This window comes from Colius striatus, chromosome 7, assembly GCF_028858725.1.
Source record: "Colius striatus isolate bColStr4 chromosome 7, bColStr4.1.hap1, whole genome shotgun sequence".
Lineage (NCBI taxonomy): Eukaryota > Metazoa > Chordata > Aves > Coliiformes > Coliidae > Colius > Colius striatus.
In genome coordinates this window covers 25,453,645-25,479,461 of record NC_084765.1, presented here as the reverse complement: position 1 = coordinate 25,479,461, position 25,817 = coordinate 25,453,645, and the positions used below count along the sequence as shown (strand labels likewise).

General features: G+C 35.3%; 2 protein-coding genes across 5 annotated transcripts in view; both read left to right on the top strand.

The window, feature by feature from the left end:
* LRRC49 (leucine rich repeat containing 49) overlaps positions 1-17,622 on the top strand; it is a 53,583-nt gene extending 35,961 nt beyond the window's left edge. For all 4 annotated transcript variants that reach the window (XM_061999432.1, XM_061999435.1, XM_061999433.1 and 1 more), the window contains 7 exons: positions 3,727-3,810; positions 6,146-6,297; positions 8,451-8,688; positions 9,858-10,043; positions 13,814-13,923; positions 14,619-14,772; positions 16,563-17,622. In XM_061999432.1, coding sequence (XP_061855416.1) covers positions 3,727-3,810; positions 6,146-6,297; positions 8,451-8,688; positions 9,858-10,043; positions 13,814-13,923; positions 14,619-14,772; positions 16,563-16,769 — 1,131 coding nt within the window. In that variant the 3' untranslated portion in view covers positions 16,770-17,622. The remainder of the gene's footprint in view (positions 1-3,726; positions 3,811-6,145; positions 6,298-8,450; positions 8,689-9,857; positions 10,044-13,813; positions 13,924-14,618; positions 14,773-16,562) is intronic.
* Positions 17,623-18,953: 1,331 nt separating this feature from the next.
* THSD4 (thrombospondin type 1 domain containing 4) overlaps positions 18,954-25,817 on the top strand; it is a 345,093-nt gene continuing 338,229 nt past the window's right edge. Inside the window, exon 1 of the mRNA XM_061999825.1 lies at positions 18,954-18,987. The gene's annotated coding sequence lies outside the window, so the exon portion shown is untranslated. The remainder of the gene's footprint in view (positions 18,988-25,817) is intronic.

The following is a 25,817-nucleotide window of genomic DNA, read 5'->3' as shown; positions in this document are numbered from 1 at the left end:
GCTTTATAACTTTGTAGATTTCTGTTTTGGTTTTTTTGTGGGTTTGGAGTAATGATGTTGAGTTTTTCAAGACTGGTTGCATGTGTTGTGTAAGATTAATCAAGAAATGCATGCAGATTTAATTTCCATAAAAACTAGATTTGGCCCCTGATCTTTATTCATATATTTTCTCTGTCATTCTGCCTTTATGAGTATTGTATAAAACTAGGATATGTTTTCTTTTTAGGCAGAGCAAATTCCTTTTGTGAGAAATAGTAATTTTTAAGTGTCTGTTCTTAGGGTAAATTATTTCTCAAGAAAAAAAGTTAATAAAAGACTCTGGTTAGAACTTAATTTGCATTAGTTAATTTCATTCTCTTATTGGCAGGGGAAGTGAATTGAATGAGGGCAGTAGACCCTCGTATGGAAATGTCATAAATTACGTGTTTGGACTGGTTGAAGGGAAGGCTTGGAGAAGGAAGAGTAAGAAGAGATATGTGCAGAAACTGAGAGAAAACTGAGTTAGGGAACTTTGTGGACTTTTGCCTTAACTTGTGGGGTTTTTTTAAGCTTTAAGTTGTTTTGAAAGGAATAAAATTAATGAAGGCTAACTTTGGATAGATTAATGTAACTTTGTTTTCTAATTTTCACCTTCCCTACTGTGAAACATAACAGTACCTCAGTTTGGAGCTGTCTGTGATGATTGGCCAACTGTTTTCTGCCAAATAAAATGGTCAATTTCTGCTTCCTACTTCTCTTGATGGGAAAACTAGTTTGCATTTCTTTTTACATACTAATTGTATTTATTGAAACTTCTGTTGAATAATAAAACCCCTTAATTTGAGACGTCTACATTTACTTTAAGTTCTTTAATATATTCAATATGCTAAAAAGTCTTTAGAGAAGATTAAGATACTGACTTTGTAAAAAGCTTGTTTCTTTAGGAAACCAAGTTAGAAAGCAAAAATGTGAGGTCAAATGAAGGGATTTAATTAGAAAAAAGAAGCCCAAACCAACAAAAAAACCCTCTAATCTACTTTATATAGAAAATATCACTGATGTAATTTGCTAGCTTTTTTAAAATTTATTTTAAGACTTGAATGTTTTTAAAGTAAACACAATCTTAGTATACTGTAATGCATAATTGGGATAAATGACTGTCCTGAGGATAATGTTTGTAGTTCTTAACATTTCAACTCATATCTTGAGCAACAGTACATTTTTATTTTGTTTATTATTGTGGTTATTTAGCCCTGATTGGATGCCAGATGCCCACCAAGTTGTTCTGTCCTTCCCCCTCCTAAACTGGACAGAAGAGAGAGCGAAATACAATGAGAAGTTCATAAGTTAAAGACACAGGGATCACTGAGCAAGTAGTGTCAAGGGCAAATTAGACTCAATCTGGGGAGAAAAGGGTTTGATTTATTAATGAACAATCAAAACAGAGCAGGAAAGATGAGAAATAATCCTAGATCTTAGAACACCTGCCCCTACCCCTCCCTCTTCCTGGGACTCTCCCTACTCCCTCCAGAGTGGCATGGGGAGATGGGGGTTACAGTCAGTTCATTACAGATGGACTTTGTTGCTGCTTCTTCTCAGGGGGAGGCCTCCTCACACTTCCCACCGTGATAGTGTGGGGTCCATCCCATGGGAGATAGTCCTGCACAAACTGCTCAGGCATGGAACTTTCTTACAGGGTGCATGCAGCCCTTTACCCACTGCCCCAGCATGGGTCATCCATGGGGACAGCAGTCCTTCAGGAACAGACTGCTCCAGTGTCCTGACAGCAAACCGACTCTGGCATGGGCTCCTCTCTCCATGGGTTCCCAGGTCCTGCCAGGAACTTGCTCCAGTGTTGGCTTCCCATGAAGTTACAGCCTCCCTCAGGCATTCACCCGCTCTGGCGTAAGGGCCTCCACGGGCTACGAGTGGATCTCTGCTGCCCTGTGGACCTTCGTGGACTGCAGGGGGACAGCTGTCTCACCATGGTCTTCACCACAGGTCTCAGGAAAATCTCTTTTCCAGTGCCTGGACACCTGCTCCCCCTCCTTTTCCACTAACCTGGGTACATCTGGTGTTTATTTCATGAGTTTCATAGCCTCACCTTGAACCATTCAGGTGTTGGGTTTAATTGTGTGGTATTTTGGTTGTATTGAGATGTAGAAGGTCTTCTGTACCTGAGTGTGGCATGAGTTATTTATTTATTTGTTTGTTGATCTTCCTAGTGGACTAGTGACCTCTTGATTATTTTGTAATGCTGCCACCAGCCACTTAGTAATACCCTGTTCAGAAACAATTGAAAAGCCAAGTAGCAGAGGAGGCAACCAAAAAGCTTTACTCTCAAAAGGACAGAATCTGCTCTCAGAACAAAAGAAAAAACCCAAAACAACAAAACAAGTTCAGTTTTACATTTAGAGTTCCAGGGAAATTCTTGCATATGGCTGAAGCTTACTCTATCACAAGCCTCATGCCTTAACTTGCATTAAGGTATTCCTCTAGTGTAATGTACGTGTATTATTAGGTTGAAGGCACGGAGGAACAATTGGATGTTTGTTTAATCACTTCTCAGACTGATGTCAAATATCTATAGTGTGTTCACGGGGGGCTGTACACAGGTAAGAGTGCTTTGGAAGTTTTTTTCTTAAAAATATAATAATGATGCTAAATGTGAAGTTCCTGTTTTATTTTAGCTTACAGTAAGTATTCATCCATGTAATTAGGGCTTCTTACAGTGTTCTAAACATAGTGTGCTTTATTTATACAGAAATGTTGACATAGCAATATGTCTTCATGGTTGATGATGTTTTCAGTTCATTTTGTTTGCTAATTTTCATAAACGTAACTTTTTGGAAAGAGAAAGTGAAAAGTTTGAGGCAGGAGCTTTCTATTCTGAGGGAAATGAAAACACTTTCTCTATGTTCTGGGAAGACACTTTAATAGAAACACCCAACTGGCATATGAAGTAAATCAAAATAAGTTAAAGTATGCTTCCCAAATATTTGTGTTGGAAGGACTTTACTTCTTAGTGAATGTTCCTTTTGTTAGTTTGAAAATATATATTCTAAAAATACTGTCCTGTGAGAATGTTCAGCCTTCTGTAAACAGGGAGCGTTCAAGCCAATATGGGTGTATTGCAATATGAAATTGCTATACCAGGAAAACTGAGCATCTTCACTTACATGACTTACATGTTTAGGAATCAATGGCTTTCTTCTTGATAATGGAATAATATTGATGAGAAGTAAAGTTAATGTACTACATTAACTTTGAAGATATTCTTCTTAAGTTCAGTTGCTGACTGAGAGAAGTAGGCCTCTGGTAACAGTTTATAATGACAAAAATCAATCTTAAGTTATGATTCAAGCATAAACAGAATTAATCTCATTCACTCTGTTTTTTCTAACCAAAAAATCCTCCTGATTGCAAAACCCACTACAAAGATACAAATATATGATAAACATAGATTTAAAAATGCTTTTTCCCTGTCATACTCTACATATGCCTTACACTTTTCAAAGACCTTTACAAATACTAGTTTTAAATAGCTTTATCTTCAGTATTTGTATCTGAGTAGATATCCATTTCCTCCGTATATCTTGATTTATATATAATTACCAACTTTATTGTTTTCAACAATAACATTCAGAAACATTAAAATGTTAAAAATCCTAACAATTTATTAGTAATTCTTTTCAGAACCTGCTTAATTCCCCCTTTTATGAAATTGGTTTTCTTTTTTCCATCCAGGAAGAAGAAAGACGTATGGCATCTGTTGCAGCAAGGAAAGAGGAAGAAAGGAAGCGTGAAAGCCATAAACAGAACTTGCTTAAGGTATTTTCTATGGCTGTTCTAATCCTATTGTAAACTAGTATACAGCAATAATCTATATCATGGTATTTTTTGCTGTAATTCTCACATATTTTAATGGGTCTCTATCTCTTTGAACATTTTTTACAGCTTAAACAGTGTACTTCCCAACTGAAACTCTTTAGTCAACTATGCAAGTTATACTCTAGCAAAAAAGCTCAGTTGAGTACGTGAGTGTGGTATATGTATAAGGATACTAAACTTCATTTTTGACAAATCCAGAGTACAGTAAATCCAGAGTAAAATAAAGGACTCAGTGATTTTAAGTTCCTTGAACTTGGTCTCCCCTGTTGCAGGTGAGTGCTCTGACTGCTGCCACGCAGAGTATTCTGAAGTAGTTTTTCCTTCATTCTTTCCTGTTGAAGTTGTTCTTTTTCTTAGAAAGAGCTAAGCAGTCATCAAAAGCAGCAGCTAGTCTCCATCTGTCTTCTTGTTCAGAAGAACGCTCATCTACCAGACTACCTGGCCTGGTTAATGCTTGTATATATGACCTGGAATAGCTCTAACTGGGGAGACTGAGCTGCACTGCAGAATACTCTTTTGGGGCTGGAGACTAAATGACCTATGTTGCGAACAGGAGACCAGAGTTCAAGGATCTAAAACCATCAGCATTCCACTTTTTGTGTGAATATTACTGTTTGTCTCCAAATCATTATTCTGTAGAGAAAAAAAGGTGCCTAAAACTTTGTCATCCAGTAATGGTTATGCAAAAAAAGTTCTTTACATTTGTCAGTCAAACAAAAAAAATAGTTTCATGTGTCTGTACTGTTAAGTTGCCTAGGTAAAATCGTATTTCGTGGAGGAAATTAAACTGAAGGTAGTTGCAGAAGGCTGTTAGAAATGTAACAAATGTATATAACTCTAAAAAATAAAAAAAGACACAAACAGAATGTTAATGGTATGTTAAAAAAGCCCAAGATCTTAAATATATGAGTGGGGAGAAAATATTCTATATCTAGTGCCTAAGAACATTTTTTTTATTTCCTATATATTTATATCCATGTATATTTTGATTTTCTGTTTTAAAAAAAAATCACAAGAAACTCCTCACAAAATTTAGATACAGTATTATTTTTTTCCCAAGTAGTGTTGTGGTTTATTGGTTTTGTTTGGTTTTGTTTATTTTTGCTATAAGTTACTGATGTATTTAAAGTCTCTTCAGGCTTGAAATTTTGGTACCAGCTCTTAGTAATATATAGAAATGAGAAATTAGGAAGTGATGTTCACACATGGTGTTATTTTTATGCTGTCTCTGGACTGGAAAAAGGTGAGTATATATTTGCAGTTCATACTCTTAACCATTGATATTGTGCTTCCTTGTAGCAAAGAAATTGTTGGTCTAGGTGGCCTAGATTTCTTAGTCCATTTTGCTAGAGAAAAATTCCCCTTAAAAAAAAAAAAAAACTACAATCCCATTATTACTTGGATGTCAACATTAAATTGTAGATTTTGCAGTTTAACTGAGGTAGCTTTCTTCTCTTCAAATAGTTAAGTGGTGTAAGAGCTACAAGGTACTTTGTTTATAAGAGCTCAAGGACTGCCATGTTAAGTATGCTAAACTGGATGTACTAAATCATATATATCTATAGGATACAGCAGAATAATAATCTACACATAGAATCACAGGTAATTGACACGATTTGCATGACTATATAAGAACGAGTGTTTAATAGACTTTTGAAATGCTGATATATTGACAAGACCTGTCTAGAATATAAAAGCTGCTTAAAATATTACAAAAATATTTGAGCTTGTATGTGTTGTGTAGTCCTTGTGTCTGTCAGAAAGGTAATTTCCATTTCTGTTTCAATAAAATCTACCTCTTTCATTTTTCAAAAGATAAGTTTCCCTCACACAAAGTCTGTTGAAATCACTACTAAAACTTACAGCAGTTGTGTAACTGTCTTCACTTATGGTCACTCCAGCAGCATTGAGTGAAACACCAGCAGTCTGCTGTTTTGTGGCAGGAGTATTACAAGCAGCTCTAAACTGTCAAATTTAGGCTTCTGTGTTACACAAACTAAGTAGTTGATAACTTTATTCTTTCAAAAATTGTGGCTTATTATGTTACTTTTCTTGTTTCTGTTATTGCAGATTTTGTGAAATCATTGTTTTCTGTCAATTATGCAAAATAGCACTAAACGATGCATTGGTTTTAATGCATAACCACTGACCAGTACTATAATTTCTTCAATTTAAAGCATTTAAAATGTTATGATTAAGCAGCATATCTCTTTCAGAACTACTGTGTGTCGATACTACACTATCATAACTTACCGTGACTTTTATATCATTTCAGGAAAAGAAACGGTTAACAATTTGTAATATCGCTCGTCAGTGGGAGATACAGCAGAATCGACTAGCACTTGTTGCTTCTTTAAACCAAGATAAAGATAATGACCCCTGTCAGATCAATGGCAGTGCTGCATATGTATTTCCTGAAGAAAGCAGGTATTTTTTTGGGAAATACTACTTCTTGTTTATGTCATATTCCAGGTTACTTCTACGCACCTACTTCATTATCAAAAGTAATATATTCAAATCAGCCCTGAAAAGGTGTTTTGCTTTGTAATTAAATCTCTTGGCCATTAATAATGAATAGTATGTGTTAAATAAGTTATATAACAGCAATTTTTTGACTAAAGTGCAAACTAAATTACTATGTGATTTTTGCAAAATAAGGGAGGAGTTTGTTTGCAAGAAGCGTTAAATTAAATCTTGAGCCTTCTTAAGGCTGTTCCTTTGCTTGACACCTTAGATTGTTGCCTTTAGTTGAAATGAACAAAACGAGGATGTACAAGCATTACAAACAGTTCTAACCTGCTTATGTATCAAGAGGTTTCATAATCTGAGTGTTGAATTCGTGTTTTTAGTTTCAGCACCTCTCACTGGCCTCTTTTCACACCCATGCTATTTTAACTATAGCAAGTTCTTTACTCAGTTTTATTCCTAAGATATTTTTTTCCTAAGATATATTTTAAACCAACAATTAAAAAAAAAAGAAGTGATACACTGTGGCTTGCTTATCTGCATCTGGAAGATGTTTTAAAACCAAATGCAGAACTTTGTGAACTATGTGAGCCTTGGAGTCACCAAAACTAAACTAGCACACCTGGCCTGCTCAGGCAAAAGCCTGAAGAAATAGTCTGCCCAAATTTAGTAGCAAGTACAGCTTCCTGCTCTGCCTGATTGACACTGGAAATGTCAGATACAGATAGGAAGTTTTAGTCTCTGTCAAAGAGAACCCATCTGAGTTTTATTCTAGTATTGACTAGACCTGTTTTTTATCTCTAATCAAGTGCTGCATGTTTTGAAACATTTTGTTCTTAGAACTTTTAAATTCCTATGGTCCTTTCTGTTCATGTGCTTCCAGAGCTTCCCCCCTTCAATATAGAGGCACTGCTTTCTTGCCGTCTTGTTTTTTTTATAATTTAATTCAGTGTTGTTAAGCATCACCTGTGACCAAGTCAATGTACCTATGGTAGCTTGAGCATTGACTCATTAGTGAACAGAATTTCACTGCTCGAGAAAACCTGCTTTTAAGTAACATGTCAAGAAGTTTTCCATGGAGTCATGAGAAAACTCTTGGTGTAATGATATCTCTGCTTATGCTACATACTAAAGTGACTAAATCTGGTTTATTCTTAGTAGTTCTGTATGCATAGACGTTAGAATTCTTTTGTCAAATCTACAGTAATAGAATACAAGGCATGAAATGTATTTCCATGTTCTTCTGAAAATTTTTGTACTCTAAAATTTATAGAATAGATTGTGGAAATCCAAGTGCTGGCTTTAATGACACACCAAATTTCTGCCTCTTCAAGATGTCAACAAAACAAATTGTGCACTTTGTTTGCAGATGCTAAAATTCTCTTAGGGAAATTACATTGGAAGTAAGATGCAAAGAGATGAGTTGAGAGTACCTGGACTTATTGCTTAATTCACTCTTGTGAATTGGAAAGCTCACATTATTTTAAAGAAATGCTTATTCATGTCTAGGAGTTAAGGATTAAACAAGGATAATTAGCCATAAGATAATTCTCATCTCTTAGCAGAATAATGAATCTGGATATCCTGATCAGATAGTGTGACGTGAGTTTGAGAAAGGAGTTAGAAGATAATCTTGTTAAAGATTGAAAATAAGTGTTCAGTACTGTGAATAGTATTACCCTGGGTTTTAACAACTATCTGCTCTTAAAGCAGTTACTCATGTCTTAACATTTATGTTTCATATAGCAAACCAACTGTGAAAGTGACTTTACTTGAATAAATACAGTGTTTAAAGTTGTGTATAGGTATCTACAGCAATAAGTTAAGTTAGCATTCAGAGTTAAAATTTTTAATCAGAATGCTAAATATGAGTGATTTTTTTAAATTTAATTTTCTGAGAAAGAAGTAGAACATTTACCATGTTACTTGATGGAAGGAGGACTTTCTAGCCCTTTCTGATTTTGAACCAGACTGAGTACTGCAAATGAATGAATGCTGAGAAAGGCAATCATATTTGACAGCTAGGTTTTAGTGAAAGACTATCATTCAGTAGAATGATGTTGTTATCTCACAATAATCTCACTTATATCATCGCATTTTTATTTCCTCTGCAGGTCTCTTGATACAATATTGAGTAGTGCTGTACAAGGCTTGTCTGTTCTTGAGTCTCATTTAGTAGAAGTGGAAGGCGACACTCTTTGCTTGTATGGTGCTGGAGCACTGGAGTGCCTGGATCGAAACTGGAGTGTTCAAACAGCTGGACTTATTGTCACAGTCTCCTTTATGTTCATAGAATTTGATGAAATTGTTCAAGTGTTAACAAAACTGAAGACAAAATTTCCTAATTTTGTGGTAAGAATGCTTCAGATTTCAGCTGTGTGAACAGCTGTGGAATATGCATTTTTCAATGGATACTGAACTTGATGTAGTCATTCTTCAGTACTTTCATATAAATAGATATATTTGTGAATTACATATTTTCTTGGTGTTATTTCACCTTGATAGTTCTTAAAAGTCGGTAACTTAGATTCTCACACAGTGATGGTGGTGGTTTTTTTCCAGACTGGTCATTAATTCCTTTGACCTAACTGATTATATTTAAGTTGCAAAACTTATGTATGAATACAGTATTGCTATTCTACAATATTGTTATAGATCCATGTTATCAGGAGACTTTAATTTATGTTATGAGTTCAAAGATCTTGCAAAGTTCAAATAGCTGACAGGATAAAAAGAGAGGGCTAAAATTCATAGGGATTTGTTAGCTAAATAAGTAGAGCCATTGAAATTCCTCAGATCTTGGTGAAGAAAACAACATAAATGCGACATCCTTTTAGTACTTACCTTTTTTTTTTCTATGAACACTTAAATCAGTCATTTTGAAGCACATAGTAAAATAGCAGTAACACACATAAAGCAACTTGTTACCCAGGTGACATGCCTCTTGAGCTCTCTGCCTCTTAAGGTTAACTGAACTTCATGGTTTAATCGAGACAGGTCAATTTGTCTCAAGTTCCTCACAAATGTATCTATCTCAATGAAGCAAAAGTAATGCTACTAGGTAGCCAAGTAAAGCATGCTCACAGTGTAGGGCATGGTCAAAGAAGCACCAGGCTATGACTTGATGCCAACAAAAAAGCAGACTTTTAAAAATCATATAGCATACTTATTTGTATGTGTGGATATTGCAGTTGCTTTGCTTGCAGAATTACAATAAATATTGCTCAGTTACTATCACTGCTTTTTGTAATGCTGGAAATATTAGTACTGTTGCTTAATGGTTTGTAAACTGCTTAGGTCCTTGTAATGTTCACATTTCTAAATACATGTAAAACACCAATTGGTTGATAAGGGGATGTGTATTGCCAAAAAGGCCTCGAAGTGAGTTCAGATGCTCCATCAGGCTTAAAGAGTGTTTATTTGAGTTTGAAAATTGCTTTGAGTGGCACAAAATAGAAATTACTGTGTTCACTCTTTACTGTTTCCTCTCTCAATTTAACATGGTTTGACTGTTTTTACAGCACCTGAAGTTTAAGGAGACAAATCTTGTGACGCTGCAGCAATTCAATGCCTTAGCTCAGATGCATCGCATTGAACAATTGACAGTTGATCCTCAGGGAAATCCAGTTGTCAACTTTACTTTGTGGAAATACTATGTTCTGTTTAGACTGAACCATTTTAATCTACAGAAGATAAATGGAGTAAAGGTAGGACAGTGTTGCTTCCTTCTTAATATTGGTCTCACCAGATAAATTGGCGTGGCTTTTAAAAAACAGACGAGTTGTGAGTGGGCAAAACCCTGTGTGTGTCTTTTCAGTATCAGTGGTAAAAAATGTAAGTAGACCCCTCCATATAGTTTCTTCTGCTGTCCAACTGTACCATGTTACAATTAGCTAAATTGATAAGATTCTTAGTTGCCATAAAAACGTTATATTGCCTCAGATGTTTGCAAACAGTCCGAGTCTATACCTGAGTGGTTGGGATTTACCTGAAGGGAAACCATTCCATTATTATTTATGCATTAAAGAACTGTACAATTTTACTTGATAAAGAAGCACTTTTTTATATTCAAAACAGTCACAGTGCTGATATTGAATATTTGTGCAAAAACGTGTTTGACAGACTACTTAGTTTACAATGTATGATTCTCCAGTGTTACAAAATATTGCTAAAGTCATATTTTCTTCTTCAAGCCTATCACAGAAAAAGTCTATCAAATAGATTTTTGTTTTCCTTTTTTTTTTTTTCCTCCTTGCTGTATACAATACACATAGTGTGTGGGGTTTTGTTGGATGTGTTTTATGTTTAAATAAATAGAATGTTAGGACACTAATATTGCTATTCTTTGTACTTCGTCTTGCCCTTTACATCAATTGATAGTAAATGTATTCAAGCATATAAAGTTGTTATTTTATATTTGGACTTTGATCATAAGGGAACAAGAACAGTTTTGATGCAACGCTTTCAATGTTAAATAAATGTTAAATAAGTTTAAGTGGTATTATGGTAGTTAATTAGAGTAAACACAATATATGGTCTTAGTGTTTAGATCTTGTATTTTAATTTAGTCATCATATGCTTTGAATTAGATATTTCATTTACTAGCTGATATATCTATAGCATGTATGTTGTGGTTTACATGGGTTTAGTTCTGTAGTATGTGCATTAGTTCCACAGAAAAACAGGAATGGGTTAAAAACCTTACCTGAATTAACTGTTAAAGATGAGAGAAAATGAAGGACAGTGGCAAATATGACTCACTTCAACAGCACAGTATCTTAAAAAGAGTAGTAAAAAAGTGATAGTAAACTCATGAGAACAATAAAAGAACCTTGAATTCCATACTTTCCAAAAAAATACCTTTAAATTTTCATTTTAAAAGGGGAGGGCAGGGGGGGAAAAAAAGATAGAAGGTGGCTTTAAAGCTTATTTCTTTTTTAGTGCGTCCTATTTTAAAAATCAACACTAGCGATTCAGATTAAAAAAAACCATGGAAGATAAACCTCACCTGTTTGATCTTTACTGAGGAAAAAGGAAAAAGAAAAAATAGAGCTATTTGGATAGGCTTTTCTTTAAGATCTCAAGATCAGCAAATTCAACCTTTGAAAGAAAACTTTCCATTTAATACTGCTTGAGGATTAATTTAGTAAATGGACTTACATGTAGCACAGCATGCTTTGTAAGTAGGACATACTTCAAATCTTAAATACATATAACTGAAGAAAATTTTTGTCCTCAACAGTTTTTTTCAGCCAGACCACACTGTATGAAGATGTGCAGACATATTTTTTTTTTCCTAGTGTCATTAATCATTTGAAAAGTGTTGTAGCCAAACAGAAGAAAGAGAAGAACTCTGCTGTTTTTCATTAGTCTACAGCAGAAGTCATGATATCCAGCTCTGCAGATGTCTGTTACCTTTTCTTACTTTAAAATCAGTAACAGAAAATTCTGTTTCAGTGTAAAGAATACAAACCCCTGAAGTGTGCTCACAGACCTTAGATCAGCCCTAAATAATAGTTTCAGGTGACCAAAAGGGAAATGTGCATATTCTGCTATTCTGATTATCATTTGTGTGCAATGTTGTAAAGCCCATTGTATTGCTAGCTCAGAGATACATATAGTTGGAGATTGAAGTCAATATATATTCTAACTGATAAATTGCATAACTCTAGCACTTTTAAACTAAAAAAAAATATATATAAATAATAATTTTAAAAAAAAATTTCCCCAGCCTCCCCTTTCCATTCCAGATATGTTTTAGGCTAGAAGCTGAGCGTTTATCCCCCACTGACAATGATTTTCTTCCCTTGTTGAACCGTTACATTTACTAACTGTGAAGAAACAATTCTCTTCCTTGAGATACACTATTTGAAGTTTTTCCCGGTGATAGTAATCTCACATTAATTAAGAATTGTCAAAGTTTGAAGTTACTAAGCTCTACAAAATGCTTTATGCCAAGTGGTATGGCATACAGTACAACAGATGCATCGCATTTAGTGAGCTGGTCCCTGTTTTTGGTGCTTGGCAAGAAGCAAGCATAACAGACTTAGGGTTATAATATTTTTGTAATTAATGGAGCAAACAATTTACTGGAGTAAGATAGAGAACATGAGTTTTGGTGAACTGGAGAGTGCATTAAGTATTGCTGTCTCTGTTGACCTGGTCCTTATGCTTCTTTTAACATAAATAAATAAGTCATTTTTCCAGCAGGCATTTCTGCCTGCACTGGTCTTTGTTTCCCTACTTGCCTTCTATACTCTTTGTTTTGGATCTTTCTTCTGTTAACAGGCTGTTTAGAGAGATCATCTACTCTCGGGCTAATACTAACTAAGGCTTACTTAGTTTTAAGTGAAAATCACCAAATCTAAACACTCTGAAAATGGAAGTGACTTACATTTCTAATTTCCTGACCCATATTTCCTCTGGTGAATTTCTCCCTGCATTATGCTGTTGCTGCTTAAGGCAAGGATAGTTTGTGTAAATAAGAATATAACAAATGTTCCAAATAAATATAATAAAATTACATTTATTTGTATGAAAATTCCCTTTTACTCACACATTTGAATAATACAGAACACAAAAATTGTCTGGAAGTACTTAGTAAGTATTGTGACCATTGAAGTTTGTTTATTAATGGGTCGCTTTCCAAAAATATGTTATAAGACAAACAGAAATTGAATATGGTCCAAAAGTTAAGAAGTCACCGAGTGAATTTCATTGTCCTGTGTCATCCAGGTCAGATTTAGATGATCATAAAGATTACTCCTGTGTTCACTGGAAAGCCAGGAGTCTAGAAACCATGCCAACAAACTCTTGGCAGTTCAAGTCAGTTCATAGTCTGGCCATCAGTGCAGGAGAAACACAGGCCATGGTCTCCAGAGCTTACAGGCCAAGACAAACAAAAACCAGTAACAAAACCCACCATAAAATAAACCCTTTCCACCTTCCTTATACAAAACAGAAATGTGTAAAATAAATCCTGAAAATTTTCAACTGTTAAAAATTAGTTTAAAGAAACGCCTGTAACCTGTAACTTCATGTTAACACAACAGCATGGGTGATATTTAGAGAAGTATAATCTTTTAATTTCTCCAGCATAACTTGATCAGAAATTTTCCAGTAAGATCTTTTTTAAGTGCATGCAGTATGGAGCAGAATTAATATGTCTGGCCTTCAGATACTCAATTATAGTGTTCATGAAATGAGGAATTTTATCATGAAGCACAAGGTAGCATATGTATACATTAGAGTTTCCAGAATTACAGGAAATAAAACAAGCACGAGTGCCTCATTTGATTTCTTTTAAAGTAGCTTTAAAGTGGCAGTAAAAGCAGGTCTATGTCTTGAAGATAGGCCTGGAACAGATCTTTATGCAGTGTTCTGTATAACAAATTTCAGTTAATTCTCATTGGACATATGCAATGAAATATGAATGTGAACTTTTTGTTTTCTTCTCCTTCTCTCTCTTCTCTCACAGGTTACAGAAAATGACATTGTACAGGCGGAAAGGCTCTTTGGCCTTCTGGCATATGTAGCATCTTCTGAGCTGCCACATTATCGCATGCTTTCATTATTTGGAGAATCTAGGTGAAATACAATGATCAGAACTTGAATTTGTCCGGAACATATTGTTTGTTTCTTTTACACACTTTTGTGATAAATTCTGTCTCGGTAAAAAGATAAAAATGTCACAAATAACATCTTACAGAAGATAAGTTCTCTCCTTATTGGAGAAACATTTGCCTCTCCTGGTGCATGTAGCCAGAGGTCTTCACAGAAGTTGTATGAAGTCTGCTGAGTACAATGGCAAGACACATGCATACAAATGTACTGCTTGTTTAGTTCTCCAGTTTTACTGGTATTGATGAAGATGTGTGGACTTGCACCAAGAAGACTGATTGTTTTCAATAAGTTTTTTATAGTGAGTGGCTAAAGCAGTTAACAGATTTAAGAGATGGTGCCATAAGAAAAAAGGTGCTTAAACCCCCCTATTTTTAGTCTTCCATAGATACACACTTACCAGAAGTTTAAACTGCAAGACTTCCTATTTAGGAGATGCAATGTGATGTATGTCAAATGTCAATTGTAAAGAAGCAAATTAAGAGAGGAATATCTAGTGTCATATGTATTTTAAGTAGCTTGAGGAGGCAATATACTTGAAAGCACATAAAGTACACATTCAAAGGGAGAAAATGGAAGAAAATTTAAAAAGGCACTAGAACATCTGCACTTAAAAAGTTTCAAATAATTAAAGCTGTAAATCTCTTACTATCTTTTCACAGGAGGAAGCAGTTCCATTATCTGCTGGATGGAAAGGGAAAGAAATCTGGCAGTGGGAGTGAGGAAAGTAGTGATAACAGAAGAAATGGAGGGGAAAGCACAACTCGAGCAACGTTGAATTACATGACAAAGGACTTTCATATGGAGAAGCTTGAAGTAAGTATATCTCTACAAAATTCATTCACCCTGTACTGTATTTGTCTGTATGTCAAGTTTCAGTTATGTTGTTGAGAGTAATGGTTTTAAAATATCATTACTATGTGTTTTATGTGTATGATCAAACATTTAATCTAGCTGGTCTTTGCCAGAAGACTGTATATTGGTCGGTTTCTGTCTTTAGTGAAGTGGTCGCTGAAAAACGCCACAGTCTGATCTACAAGCTTTAAGTTTGTAATGAAATGTACCTGCATTAGTAAAATCTAAGAAGCGAGTATAGTTTTTTACAAAGAAAAAGATATATTGAACAGCTTAGCATTTTCAAATTGAAGTAGAAAATAAATATACGGGGAATATATTTGGTTTAATTCTTAATAAAAATTGTAAGCTGACTTCTTTCAGACAAGTGCATCAGTCATGCTTGTTTTAGTTTGTATTTCTATTCTACTAACTCTTTTGCTTGGGCAGAGGGAAATTGTTCCCAGGGAGAATATGCTTCTTTAAGCCACAGTCTCCTCTCTGAGCAATCCTTATGAGTTCTATCTATATCCACCCTGCTTCCCCCATTTGTTTCATTATTTGATTTTTGATTATATGGGAACATATATATCCTCTCCTGCAAGAAATTAAATTAAGTTTGGTAAACACTGAGTTCAGTTATTGCATTGTGGTTTTGTTATCTCAGATCCATAGCATAAAACAGAGACGGTAACTGCAAGTGTGGAGAGATTGAAATATGAAAACATTTTGATTTCAAAAGCTGTGATAGTAGCTCTTAAAATTTTTAGTGGCATAGATTAAGAATGAGGCATTCCTCTTCTCCTCTATCATGGAAGAAGCACTGCAATAAAAAAGCTTGGTATTTGTACAGTTCATTAAATATATGCATTGTTTTCCCTTCTTAATGCAGCAATTCACATGTTCTCCTTTGTTACAATGTTATATATGTGGCAAGAGAAGAATAGATAGGCAAAAAAGACTGATACCAGCTCCACATCAGCAGCAAACTAACATAATAAGTGTGATTGCATATGTTTATTGCTAAAGATGATAGTCCAAGTCATAGTCCAAGTCATTAAAAAGTTGCTTTTTTAGATGAAACAGCTGGAAAGTATTTTCTGTGCTTTTTCATTCATTTAAGAAAAATTCCGTTTTGATGGCCTGTGCCAATAGAACTGTTCAAAGCTTATCATAGCATTTAATAGAAACTGCTTAAACAGGGATTAATATGGTTTAAGTGACTACTATGAGGAGCTATTGGTTGCACAAAGTGAAATAATTACCGTTATTTAACAGTTCAGGTTGTTTTGGTATCCCATCTAGTACAGGTTAGGAATCATGCACTTGCCAGAGTCCATTGGAGAACCTGTGGAAAGGATGCATACTGGCATGGCTTTCTGTGACAATATGCTTAGTCTTTGTTAGGGCAGATAAACATACGCTTTACAACTGTTGTATTACAATCGGGAAGGGAAGGGAAGGGAAGTAGTGCTTAATTTCTGTAAATGTTCACCTCTATGCCAGAAGGCAATTAAAATCACAATGCTGTTAAAAGATATTTGTATGACTAAAGTGGATTTCTGATAAATTAAATCATAACTATAATATGAATATTACAGGTACAGTTAGACCCTTGTCTGTGCAACTTAAAATGAAGAGGAAAAAGTGTGCAATGGCACCTCTGCCTGCCATTCACTTTGTTCTTTAATTATTTACATTTCTGGGGTTGTTCTTTGGGTTTGCTCTTCAACCTTTTCCTTCTTTGTCTTTGTAATGTTTCTCCCATGCAGGAAATCAAGGAAAGAAAAACATTTTGCCAGACATACATTGAGAAGTTAGTGAAAGAAGCAGCTGACATCAATATGAAAAATGAGTCGTTGCAGAAGCTCTGGCCTCAGATGTTCATAGAGCTTGTCAGAGATGCAGTGATAGAAATACGCAATAAGAATTCCTACATGAAGCTCTGCTTACAGCGGATCACTGATCAAAAACAGTAGTCAAGACTTCTTGTCTTGCAGGCTTTTGGGTTCAGTATTCTATGACATTTTATGAACTTAGAACAATAGAATGTAAAATTACCATCACTATGGCATACTTCACACATGCAGTCCCCCAAAGGGATGCCTTTAAATCCTAATCAATTCTTGATAGTTTTGAAATAAAAGTTTACTTGCATACTGCTGTAACAGTGCCTCCTTGGCTGAAATAATGAGATAACATAGAAGTAAGTTGATGATTGTCATGTTTTCCTAAATTATTGATATTTTTTTCCTGCCTCTCTTGCTTTTGTAGTGCCACAGCATTGATTTTTTAAAGACCAAGTTTACTCTCTGCTTGCCTTATTTTTTATTGAACACTTTTCAATTGTCACTTTTTTGACTGTTTGCTGCTGTTTAAAAGAAAATCAAGAATAGTTACCATTTTTTTTGTGAGCAGAAGCTAATAAATTATTTTTGCACCCTGAACTTGATGAAGACTTATAATTATTGCTGTTTAATTTGTGAGATTATGGAACTGTTTTCCACATCGATGCTACCACAGTGCTCAATATATCAACTTGTAATGAGCCCAGTTCTCAGCTGAACACATCACCCAAACTTTATATCAAGTGTTTTTCACCAATTTCATTCGTATTAGTTCATGTTAATTATTACAGGTAAAATGTGAATTTGAGATATACTTACTTAAGCTTTATTTTTTTTTTATGTTATGTGATAATAATATAATTTGTTTTGGTTATTTATTACTAAATGATTAAATTTTGAGGTTTGACAATGTCAAATGAGCTAAAATGCATGCATTACTTTTGGTAAGGAAACGGATGACTACTATTCAGTTGTAATTCATTTCTGTGACTGTGAAAATTTATGTTTATTATCAATAAAAGTAAATTCTTCACTTTTGCCCTTCACAGATACTGTAAAGAAGTAGTGTGCACAAAAAAATATATGTACTGCGCTGCATGAAGTGATGAGACAGAACTTGCCCCCAGAATCAATTGTGAATGGTTAAAAAAAGGCACATTCCATAGTGCAATAACTTCCACTGTAAACACCTTGAAAGCTTCTGCCCAGAAACTGAATTTAGGAACTGCTAGCAAGTCCAGCTGATTCCCATGGCTAGGGTTCATCTGCAGGGAGAAAGCTGTGCCATTTAAGCTTATTTCATACTTCCATTGTATCTTACCTAAAACAGTCCAGAATGCATGTGCTTTCTTTTACTCAATTGAAATTGATCTTATTTTACTTAAGCTCTTTTATAAAAAAGAAATGTTAATAGCAAAAAAACCACTTCCTGCAAGGTTTTTTATGGATCAAAATCAAGTTTATTTTAAAACTTTTACCTGGAGAAGACTCTCTAGCAAAGCAGAGGTGCAGATACACTTTGAGTTTCTATGCCCTGAAAATAGCTTTGCGTGAGTATCAGGAGTCAGGTGGTTGTAGGTATTTTGGAATACACAGTCTGCTTGCATTCAGGCCAAGCTGGTGCCTCGAAGTTGTCAGAGAGAATGCATCTTCAGAGCATGATACAGGTAACAGTGACATATACTGTTCAACATGTTTCAATTTGGTTTGTTATATGTGATCTTCTAAAGCATGCTGGCAGGTAGTTGCTTTTCATTCCTTGCAGAATTTAACAGAAGGTAAATCACTTAAACTCTAAAGAAATGTAAAAAGGCCTGAAGAAACTGCTCCAGCAGTTGATACAATTTAATAGAAACAATCACTCTCCAGGCTTTTTTGAACTGCTTCATGGAATTTATAGTAAGATTAGTGTGTTTGATAGGACTTTTTTTCTTTTCATTGAAAAATTGTGGTCTCAGGTTTTATGGTGCATTTTATTAAAGGAAACAAATTAAGGCCTCACAAAATGTGGGAAAATAAGAGCTTTCATTATAGAAATACTGTAGAAATGATCATGCAAAAAGGTTTTGGATCCATCAGTTCCTTTACATCATTTCTGTGCAAAGGGTGTGCATGGGGACAGAAACCTCAGCAGCTGTGTGAAAGTGCAGAACTCTCCTGATGATGTAGCTGGAGCAGATGGGCCCCTTTTGAATCAGATTCAGCAGCAATAAAAGATTGGAAAAAAAATGTTTTAAGAAGGGTGGATTGGTGTAAAGGAACAGGAAGTTCGCCATGGGAAAATCCAGAGAAAAGCCAGACTTTCTGATACTGAGGCTTTAGAGGGATAATCCTGATTGGAGGCTTTAAGGTAGGGTCTTGAAAAACCAAGTGAAATGAATCAGAGGGTATTGGCTGTGAGTTGTAGAACGATCTCCTTAAAATGCTCTGTATTCCCAGTGGTCTGTGAATGCTGCCAGTTTGGACTTTTTTCACTAATAGCAGCTGTTTCATAACAGGATTGCTAAATGGCTGAAGCGAGGGTAGCTAGGCAGCTATTAGAAATGAAGAAAAGATTAATGCTAGGCTGCACACATTTTTTTTTTCATATAGAACCAGTAGGAACAAAAACCCTTACAATTTTACTAATTATTTTAAGGAAACAAGTGGTGGACTAAAGTGATGATAGAACTGAGTATACAGAATTCTAAGCAGTCAGATGATCTTAAAATTGTTAGCATGTTGTTTATGAGGGTACAAAAATTTTCTGTCATTTCCTACAAACTTGTGGGATAATGTACTGTAGTTGCTTGTTAAAGAGTTTCTGAGTACCTAAAAGATTGAAGGTGATATAAGTACCTAATTCTTAGATGTTTTGATACTTAAGTACTACATACATAAGCTTTCTGTGGTTACAGGTACAAAGTGAGGAGTTAAAATAGCCACTGATTTTGAAACTGGGGACCTTTTAATAATACCTTCTGGGCTGAAATCAGTTACTACTTGTGCTTCAAAACCCTTTCAATGCTGCACAAAACCAAACTTTGATATTATTAAGATTTCATTGATAACACATTCAAAATAGCCTGTTGCAATCCCCTCATGTAGCCTGACTTTCTGCACAGGACAGGAACTGTTGTTATAAAAATTCCTCCTGTTAAGTAGAAATCATCTTAAGTGTTAAAAAGATACTGGTTTCAGTTTTAAATATTTTAAAAACTTCTTTTTTTTTCATTGGCTTTTGGATTTCCTCATTTTCTGAGACAAATTTCCTCTAGAACCAGACAAGGGTAGATAATGATGTTTTGTTTTGTTTTTTTTTCAGTTTAGCCGTATCATGCATGAAGGCCCCATTATGTCATGTAGAGTCACTGTTTATTATGCAACTGAAATTTGATCTTCAGTAAGGAGACTGATGAAGAACTGTATTCCATACACTCCTTTTGATATAGGATCTGAAAAAGAAATAGAGCTGCAGATATGCCACCACAGTGGAACAAAGGAAGAAGTGGTTCACTTGATGTAAACCAAAAGCTGGTCCTGTCAGTTTTGAAGGGGGAAAAAAAAGGTATTGGGAAGAGGTTTTAACTGAGTATTGTAAAGTAAGTAAAACTGCTCTGCTGCCTGGGACCATATGTTAGATCTGAATCCAGAAATAGCTGAAAACTTTATTTTCTGGTTCAGTGACATAAAAGTGAAATATCTCTTTCCACTGCTACATATATTTGTACTTTAATCATGTAAACTATTAAAATAATAATAGTTAAAAAGTTAACCTATTAAAACACTGACCATCTGCAGGCTAAATTAGGATACTGTGCAAACAGTAGTGAGTCCTCAACCTGTGTATCCATTCTGCAAATTCAGGACTAGCAACCACTGGGTTTTTTTTAGTCAGAGTTGTAGGATGTAAAAGTGACAAACATTTTATCATAGTTACAGATCAGAATGAACTACCTTTAGTTAGCTACTTTATTTTAGAAAGCTGAGGCAAATACCTGCTTATTAAACAACATTCACAAATATGTGATTTGGATTGAGAGATCAGTATGCAGATTGAAAATCACAATATCAGCTATTTGTTTTAATTGGGAAAACAGAATGTGAATATATTTCTGTTCCCACATCACACAAACTCTGTGCTACATCTTTAAGTTCAGTTTCAGTGAAATTATTTTTCTGTTTAGTTGAAGTTGGAAGCATCAGTATTTTGTGGATTTGTGAGACTTTATGAACAGAAATGGTTCGATTTTTGTGTACAAAAAGACAGTGTAGGTTGCAAGGATTCCAATCCTGCAGAAGACTAATGGGTATCTACTTACACACGTCATGTCAGAACTGGATTGTCTTGAGCATAAGCTAAAAGAAATTGGATCTAAGGATCTGTTCATACAGCTCCAGTATCTAATTTTCTTGTCTCTGTTTAGTGAAAACGGCATTTCTTTACAAGCTGTGTACTGGACCTCATATGTCATAGTTGTGTGTGGATGGGGTGGAGAGATGCTTCTGCTTAGGCTATCAAATGTCAGGAAGCCCTAGTGAAGAACTGAAAAGTTTTAATGGGGGAAGATTGACTCTTACCGTGGTCTAATATGGTTGGTTTTATCCTATATTCCTTACTACTGACTACACTGACTTGAGGAGGCTCTTAGATGTAACTGTTTTTTCCAGCTTTTTGGAAAACACAAACTGATGGTTTCATGATTGTTCTGGACTTTGATTTGTTGGTACAGTATAAAGTAATAGAATCAAGACAGCAGGATTAGATTTCTTGGTGCTGTAATCTGTTGGCTAACAGGATGACATCCTTAATCCTGCTTTTTGGTGCCTCTTGTTGATTAGGCAGCTGCTTCCATACTGAGGAAAATCTTGTGGTACATCCATCACCAGGATGCTTTCTAGTTTCAGAAGAACTATTCCTTTCAGTTTCACTAATATGGGTATCCCAGAGGTTAAAAGCTGCAATTACCAGTACTTCATTTTAATGCTAACAGATCTGGAACTTGACATGAATACTGAGCAGATCATAAACAACTTCATTCTTTCTGGAATATTAGATAATATAAACAGCGTTAACCTTTTCAAAGGAATGACAATGATGCCTTTCATGAACAAAGGTAATGAAAAGCCTTTCTGCATGTAGTATTGAGTGCTTAACATTTAAGCACGGGAGAAGATAACCTGGAATGACATATTGTTTCCATCCATTTATAACAAAGAATTAGAAAAGTGATTGTAGAGTTAATTCAGACTACTGTGATTAAGAGATTGTGCCTGTGTTTGTATCACATACATAGTCCAGATATCTTACACAAGTAACTATGTTATTTAACGTAATTCACACACAAGGAAAGAAATCATAGCCATATATTGACAAGGCATGACTTAACAACAATAAAAAATGCTGAGTTCATTGTTTAGCTGTTAAATTACATTTAGAAGTTATATTGTGAGATAATGTGTGCTGTGATTTGTGTTCCATATAGATATGTTGCACATTTGCTGCCTATTTGCATTAGACTTCAGTGATCTATTTTTCTAATAAAGTAAAGAAATAACTCTGAAGACTGACAAAATAAATGAAGAGCACAGAGTACAATGCATCACTGACAATAGAATATGTTAAGCTTTGTGCAGTTGTCATACCCTAGGTGAAGAACAGATGTTAAAGCTCAGAGTCCTTTGACTACAAAGTCTTTGTGTTAAGTCTACAAACAAGATCTTTTAGGAAAATGATACTTAGATTCCAAAGAGATGTTAATAAGAGTAATAAAATGTAAACATTCAAGTCTATGTAATGTGAACTGTCTTGTCAGTTTAGAGAGGAACTGGGTAGATATTTCATAGAATCACAGAATCACAGAAAGGTAGGGTTGGAAGGGACCTTTAGAGATCATCTAGTCCAATGCCCTTGCAGAAGCAGGTTCACCTAGATCAGGTCGTATAGGAACATGTCCAGGTGGGTCTTGAAGACCTCCAAAGAAGGAGACTCCACAACCCCTCTGGGCAGCCTGTGCCAGGGCTCCCTCACCTGAACAGGGAAACAGTTTTTTCTTATATGTAAGTGGAACTTCCTGGATGTGACAATTGCTGTTGGAATACAGAGTGAAGAGAACAGTTATTACAGCAATTTTGCATTCTGCTGGAGACTGCATGTGAATGCATAGACACTGGAATATATAAACCCATAGCAAAAGGCATAATCAGTCCCTGAAATACATGAACATGTAAACCTCTCTGATAATGTAGAACTTCCTTATTGTGTTGATTTTTATTTGTTGGTCTTGTTTTGTTTTTTTGTTTGTTAAGCCACTAACAAGCACTCTAATTCTCTTATGGCAATGCAATGAACAACCAAGAGGCTATATTTGAATGCTCAACATATCTGCAGAGGTTTTTTCAGTCTTCAGTATTTATCTAATGGCCATCTACATAAGCAGAAACATTACACTGTATATTCATCAGTTATAACAATGTTAATTGCTTTATTAGCATTGAGGCCTTCAATATAGCAGCATTATTATTTATTAGCACTGAGGCCTTCATACCCAGTCATCCTTTGCTGTTGTGAATAAATGTTGGAATCTATAGCAGTGACACCTTTCTATGTGAATTGGCAATGCTTCTATATGTAACTGTACATGTTGAGCATCTATTACATGCCACTGTTCAGCAAAATACTTAAGCACATGCTTAATTCTAATCACACACTTGAATATTTCCATTATTTTTAGGATTTTCCAAGACTAGGACTTATTATAGCCAAAAACATCTTTGATTTTTGGCCTGAAACAAGAGATGTAAGGTTAAAGGCAGCATATTAATTATGTTTATTACTTTAAGTCTGCAGATCAGGTCCTTTTTTATTTTACACTCTGTTATTGTAGGTTTAATTGGAATGAATATCTCTTCCAACACAAATCTTGATATAGCCACATTTATATTATTCCAAGTATTATCAACATTTAAAGACATTAAACAGTTATTTTCATTTATTTATGTAAACAATGAACTATTCTTAACATGAGGAGTTCGATTTACTGCCATAATGAATGTTTCCCCAACATACTGTTCAATCTTTGATGGTGGAATGCAAAGTAGATTGCCTTATAAGAATATTTTTAGTCATTTGTAAACATCTGAAATCAGAAGTATGGGGGAAAAAGTTGCAACTGAAAATGAAAGTGAAGAGCTCATTTCATGAAACTGTAGATGCTGGAGTTTGGTTTGGTTTTCCTAATTAACAACTGAGTGATATAGGTCTCCACCTTTTTCCACCACCCCACCAGCCCAGTGTAACTTACTGTAGACCACATTTTGTATTAAAGATGCCATAGAAACAGGTCTAAACTCTACTTTATTCATTCTGGTTTTAGAATGAATTTCTAGACAAGCAACAGTTCTCACAGTCTGCAAAATTGTTTACGAAGCTTGTTTTATATTGCATTATTTCAGTGTTGTTATGCATCTCCCTTGCAGATGGGATTTAAATGGAAGTTTTAAATGCAAGTCAATCTGCTGCTGAAGATTCTGAAAGGTATTTGCATTGCTTTATGCTCTTTGTTAGGATACGTAATCAAAAAAGCAAAATCTAAACTAGGTAACCTATATGAGCTGAAACTGTGATGCTGTTGGTGATGTGGGAAGATTCACAGGAATTTCAGTGACTGGGATTTCACACATGGCCTCTATGCAAGATGAGAATTACCTTAACCTATTTTCTTTATATCCCTGATGACAACATCTATGCCTCAGTTAGTCATCTGAGTTCTGTTGTAGCAGTGCAAGCTATATTCATTCAAAGTTGTAGAGAAGCTAGGTAATGCACATGCAGAGACATACACAGGCAACATAGTACAACCAACAGAGTTGACTCAAAACCATCCTTCCTTTCCTAGCTGCTTCCTTATATGCTGCTTCCACCCATGTGATCACCCAGGGCCCAACTGATTAACTTGCAGCACCTGTTTCTGATAATTGGAAGTAGCTTGCCAGCTGCATTAATTTGTCCCTACCATCTTTATTCAAGATGGCTGGTCCAAGGCACATTTGTGCCTACAGGGTTCTGTGCTGGCTAAAGGAAAATGGACACTTGTACGGTATGAAACTGTTTTGGTTTAGATATCCGTTGTTTCAATGCAGTGGAATTGCTTTTTTTTTCTTTTTTTCTCCCCTGTTAGAGTAGGCAGTCACTGGTAATGACTGCTGATATCTGCAAAAGTTTCAATTTGAGCAGACATATTCTATCCCTTCTGCCTGTTGTCTGCTTCTTTCTCATAGTTAAAACTAAAGGTTTTTTCCATGTTGGTCAGAACACACAGAAGTAGCCCACTTCACGATGAGTGAGCATGTGCTCTACTTGGGTTTGGGGTAAAATTTGAGTGTTCTAGATTTCCAAAAAGAGAGATACTTGCCACAAGTCATGCTAGACTTCAGTACAATCTAGATTAGTAGGTGCTTTTGGCACTTTTGAAAAGGTCGTGATGTCTGGCACACAGGTTTTTCTCCTTTTCTGTTCTGTGATTCTGTGTGAATACCCATATTGGCAAAAGAGGAGAGTGACGTAGTCATATGAATGGAATGGGAGGCTGTGAATTAGGGTAGACATTAAACGGTATATAACTGCATCTTCACTCGAGTCATTACAATAGTATACACATATGAGTGGTAGAGAATGTTGCAAAATGTTAAATGTGCTTGGTGACAAGCTAGAAATGCATGTGTTGCAGTTGTTATGTTGGCAGAGGTTTATCTCATTTAAGTTAGACATAGGAATTTGTGTGGTTGGAAGGCAGCTGCTGTCTCATCTACAGTGATTTTGTGCTGGGCGAGTAGAGAGAAAGTAGGTCATTTGCAGATAGTATGGGTATTCAAGTTGCTGAACAGATCCTTCGTATACTCTGCAGAGTACTATTCACAATATTTTCAGTTTTATTTAAAAGAAAAAAAGAAATGGTCCACGTCTTTGAAAAAAGAATGAGATACAGTGGTTAAAAATTCCTTCAGAGATACTAAAGACCCTTCAACTTGGTTGTTAAAATTTTTCTAATGGCGTGAATCTTGATGGCATTGCTGAATGGAGAAGAAACAAAAAAGGAAACCACACATGATGTGAGAAAGTTGTATTGATTAATTGCCCTCTCTTTGTTGCTGCTGAACTTTTGCCCTTGTTGATGTTAGCTGTCAGCTCACTCTCAGAGA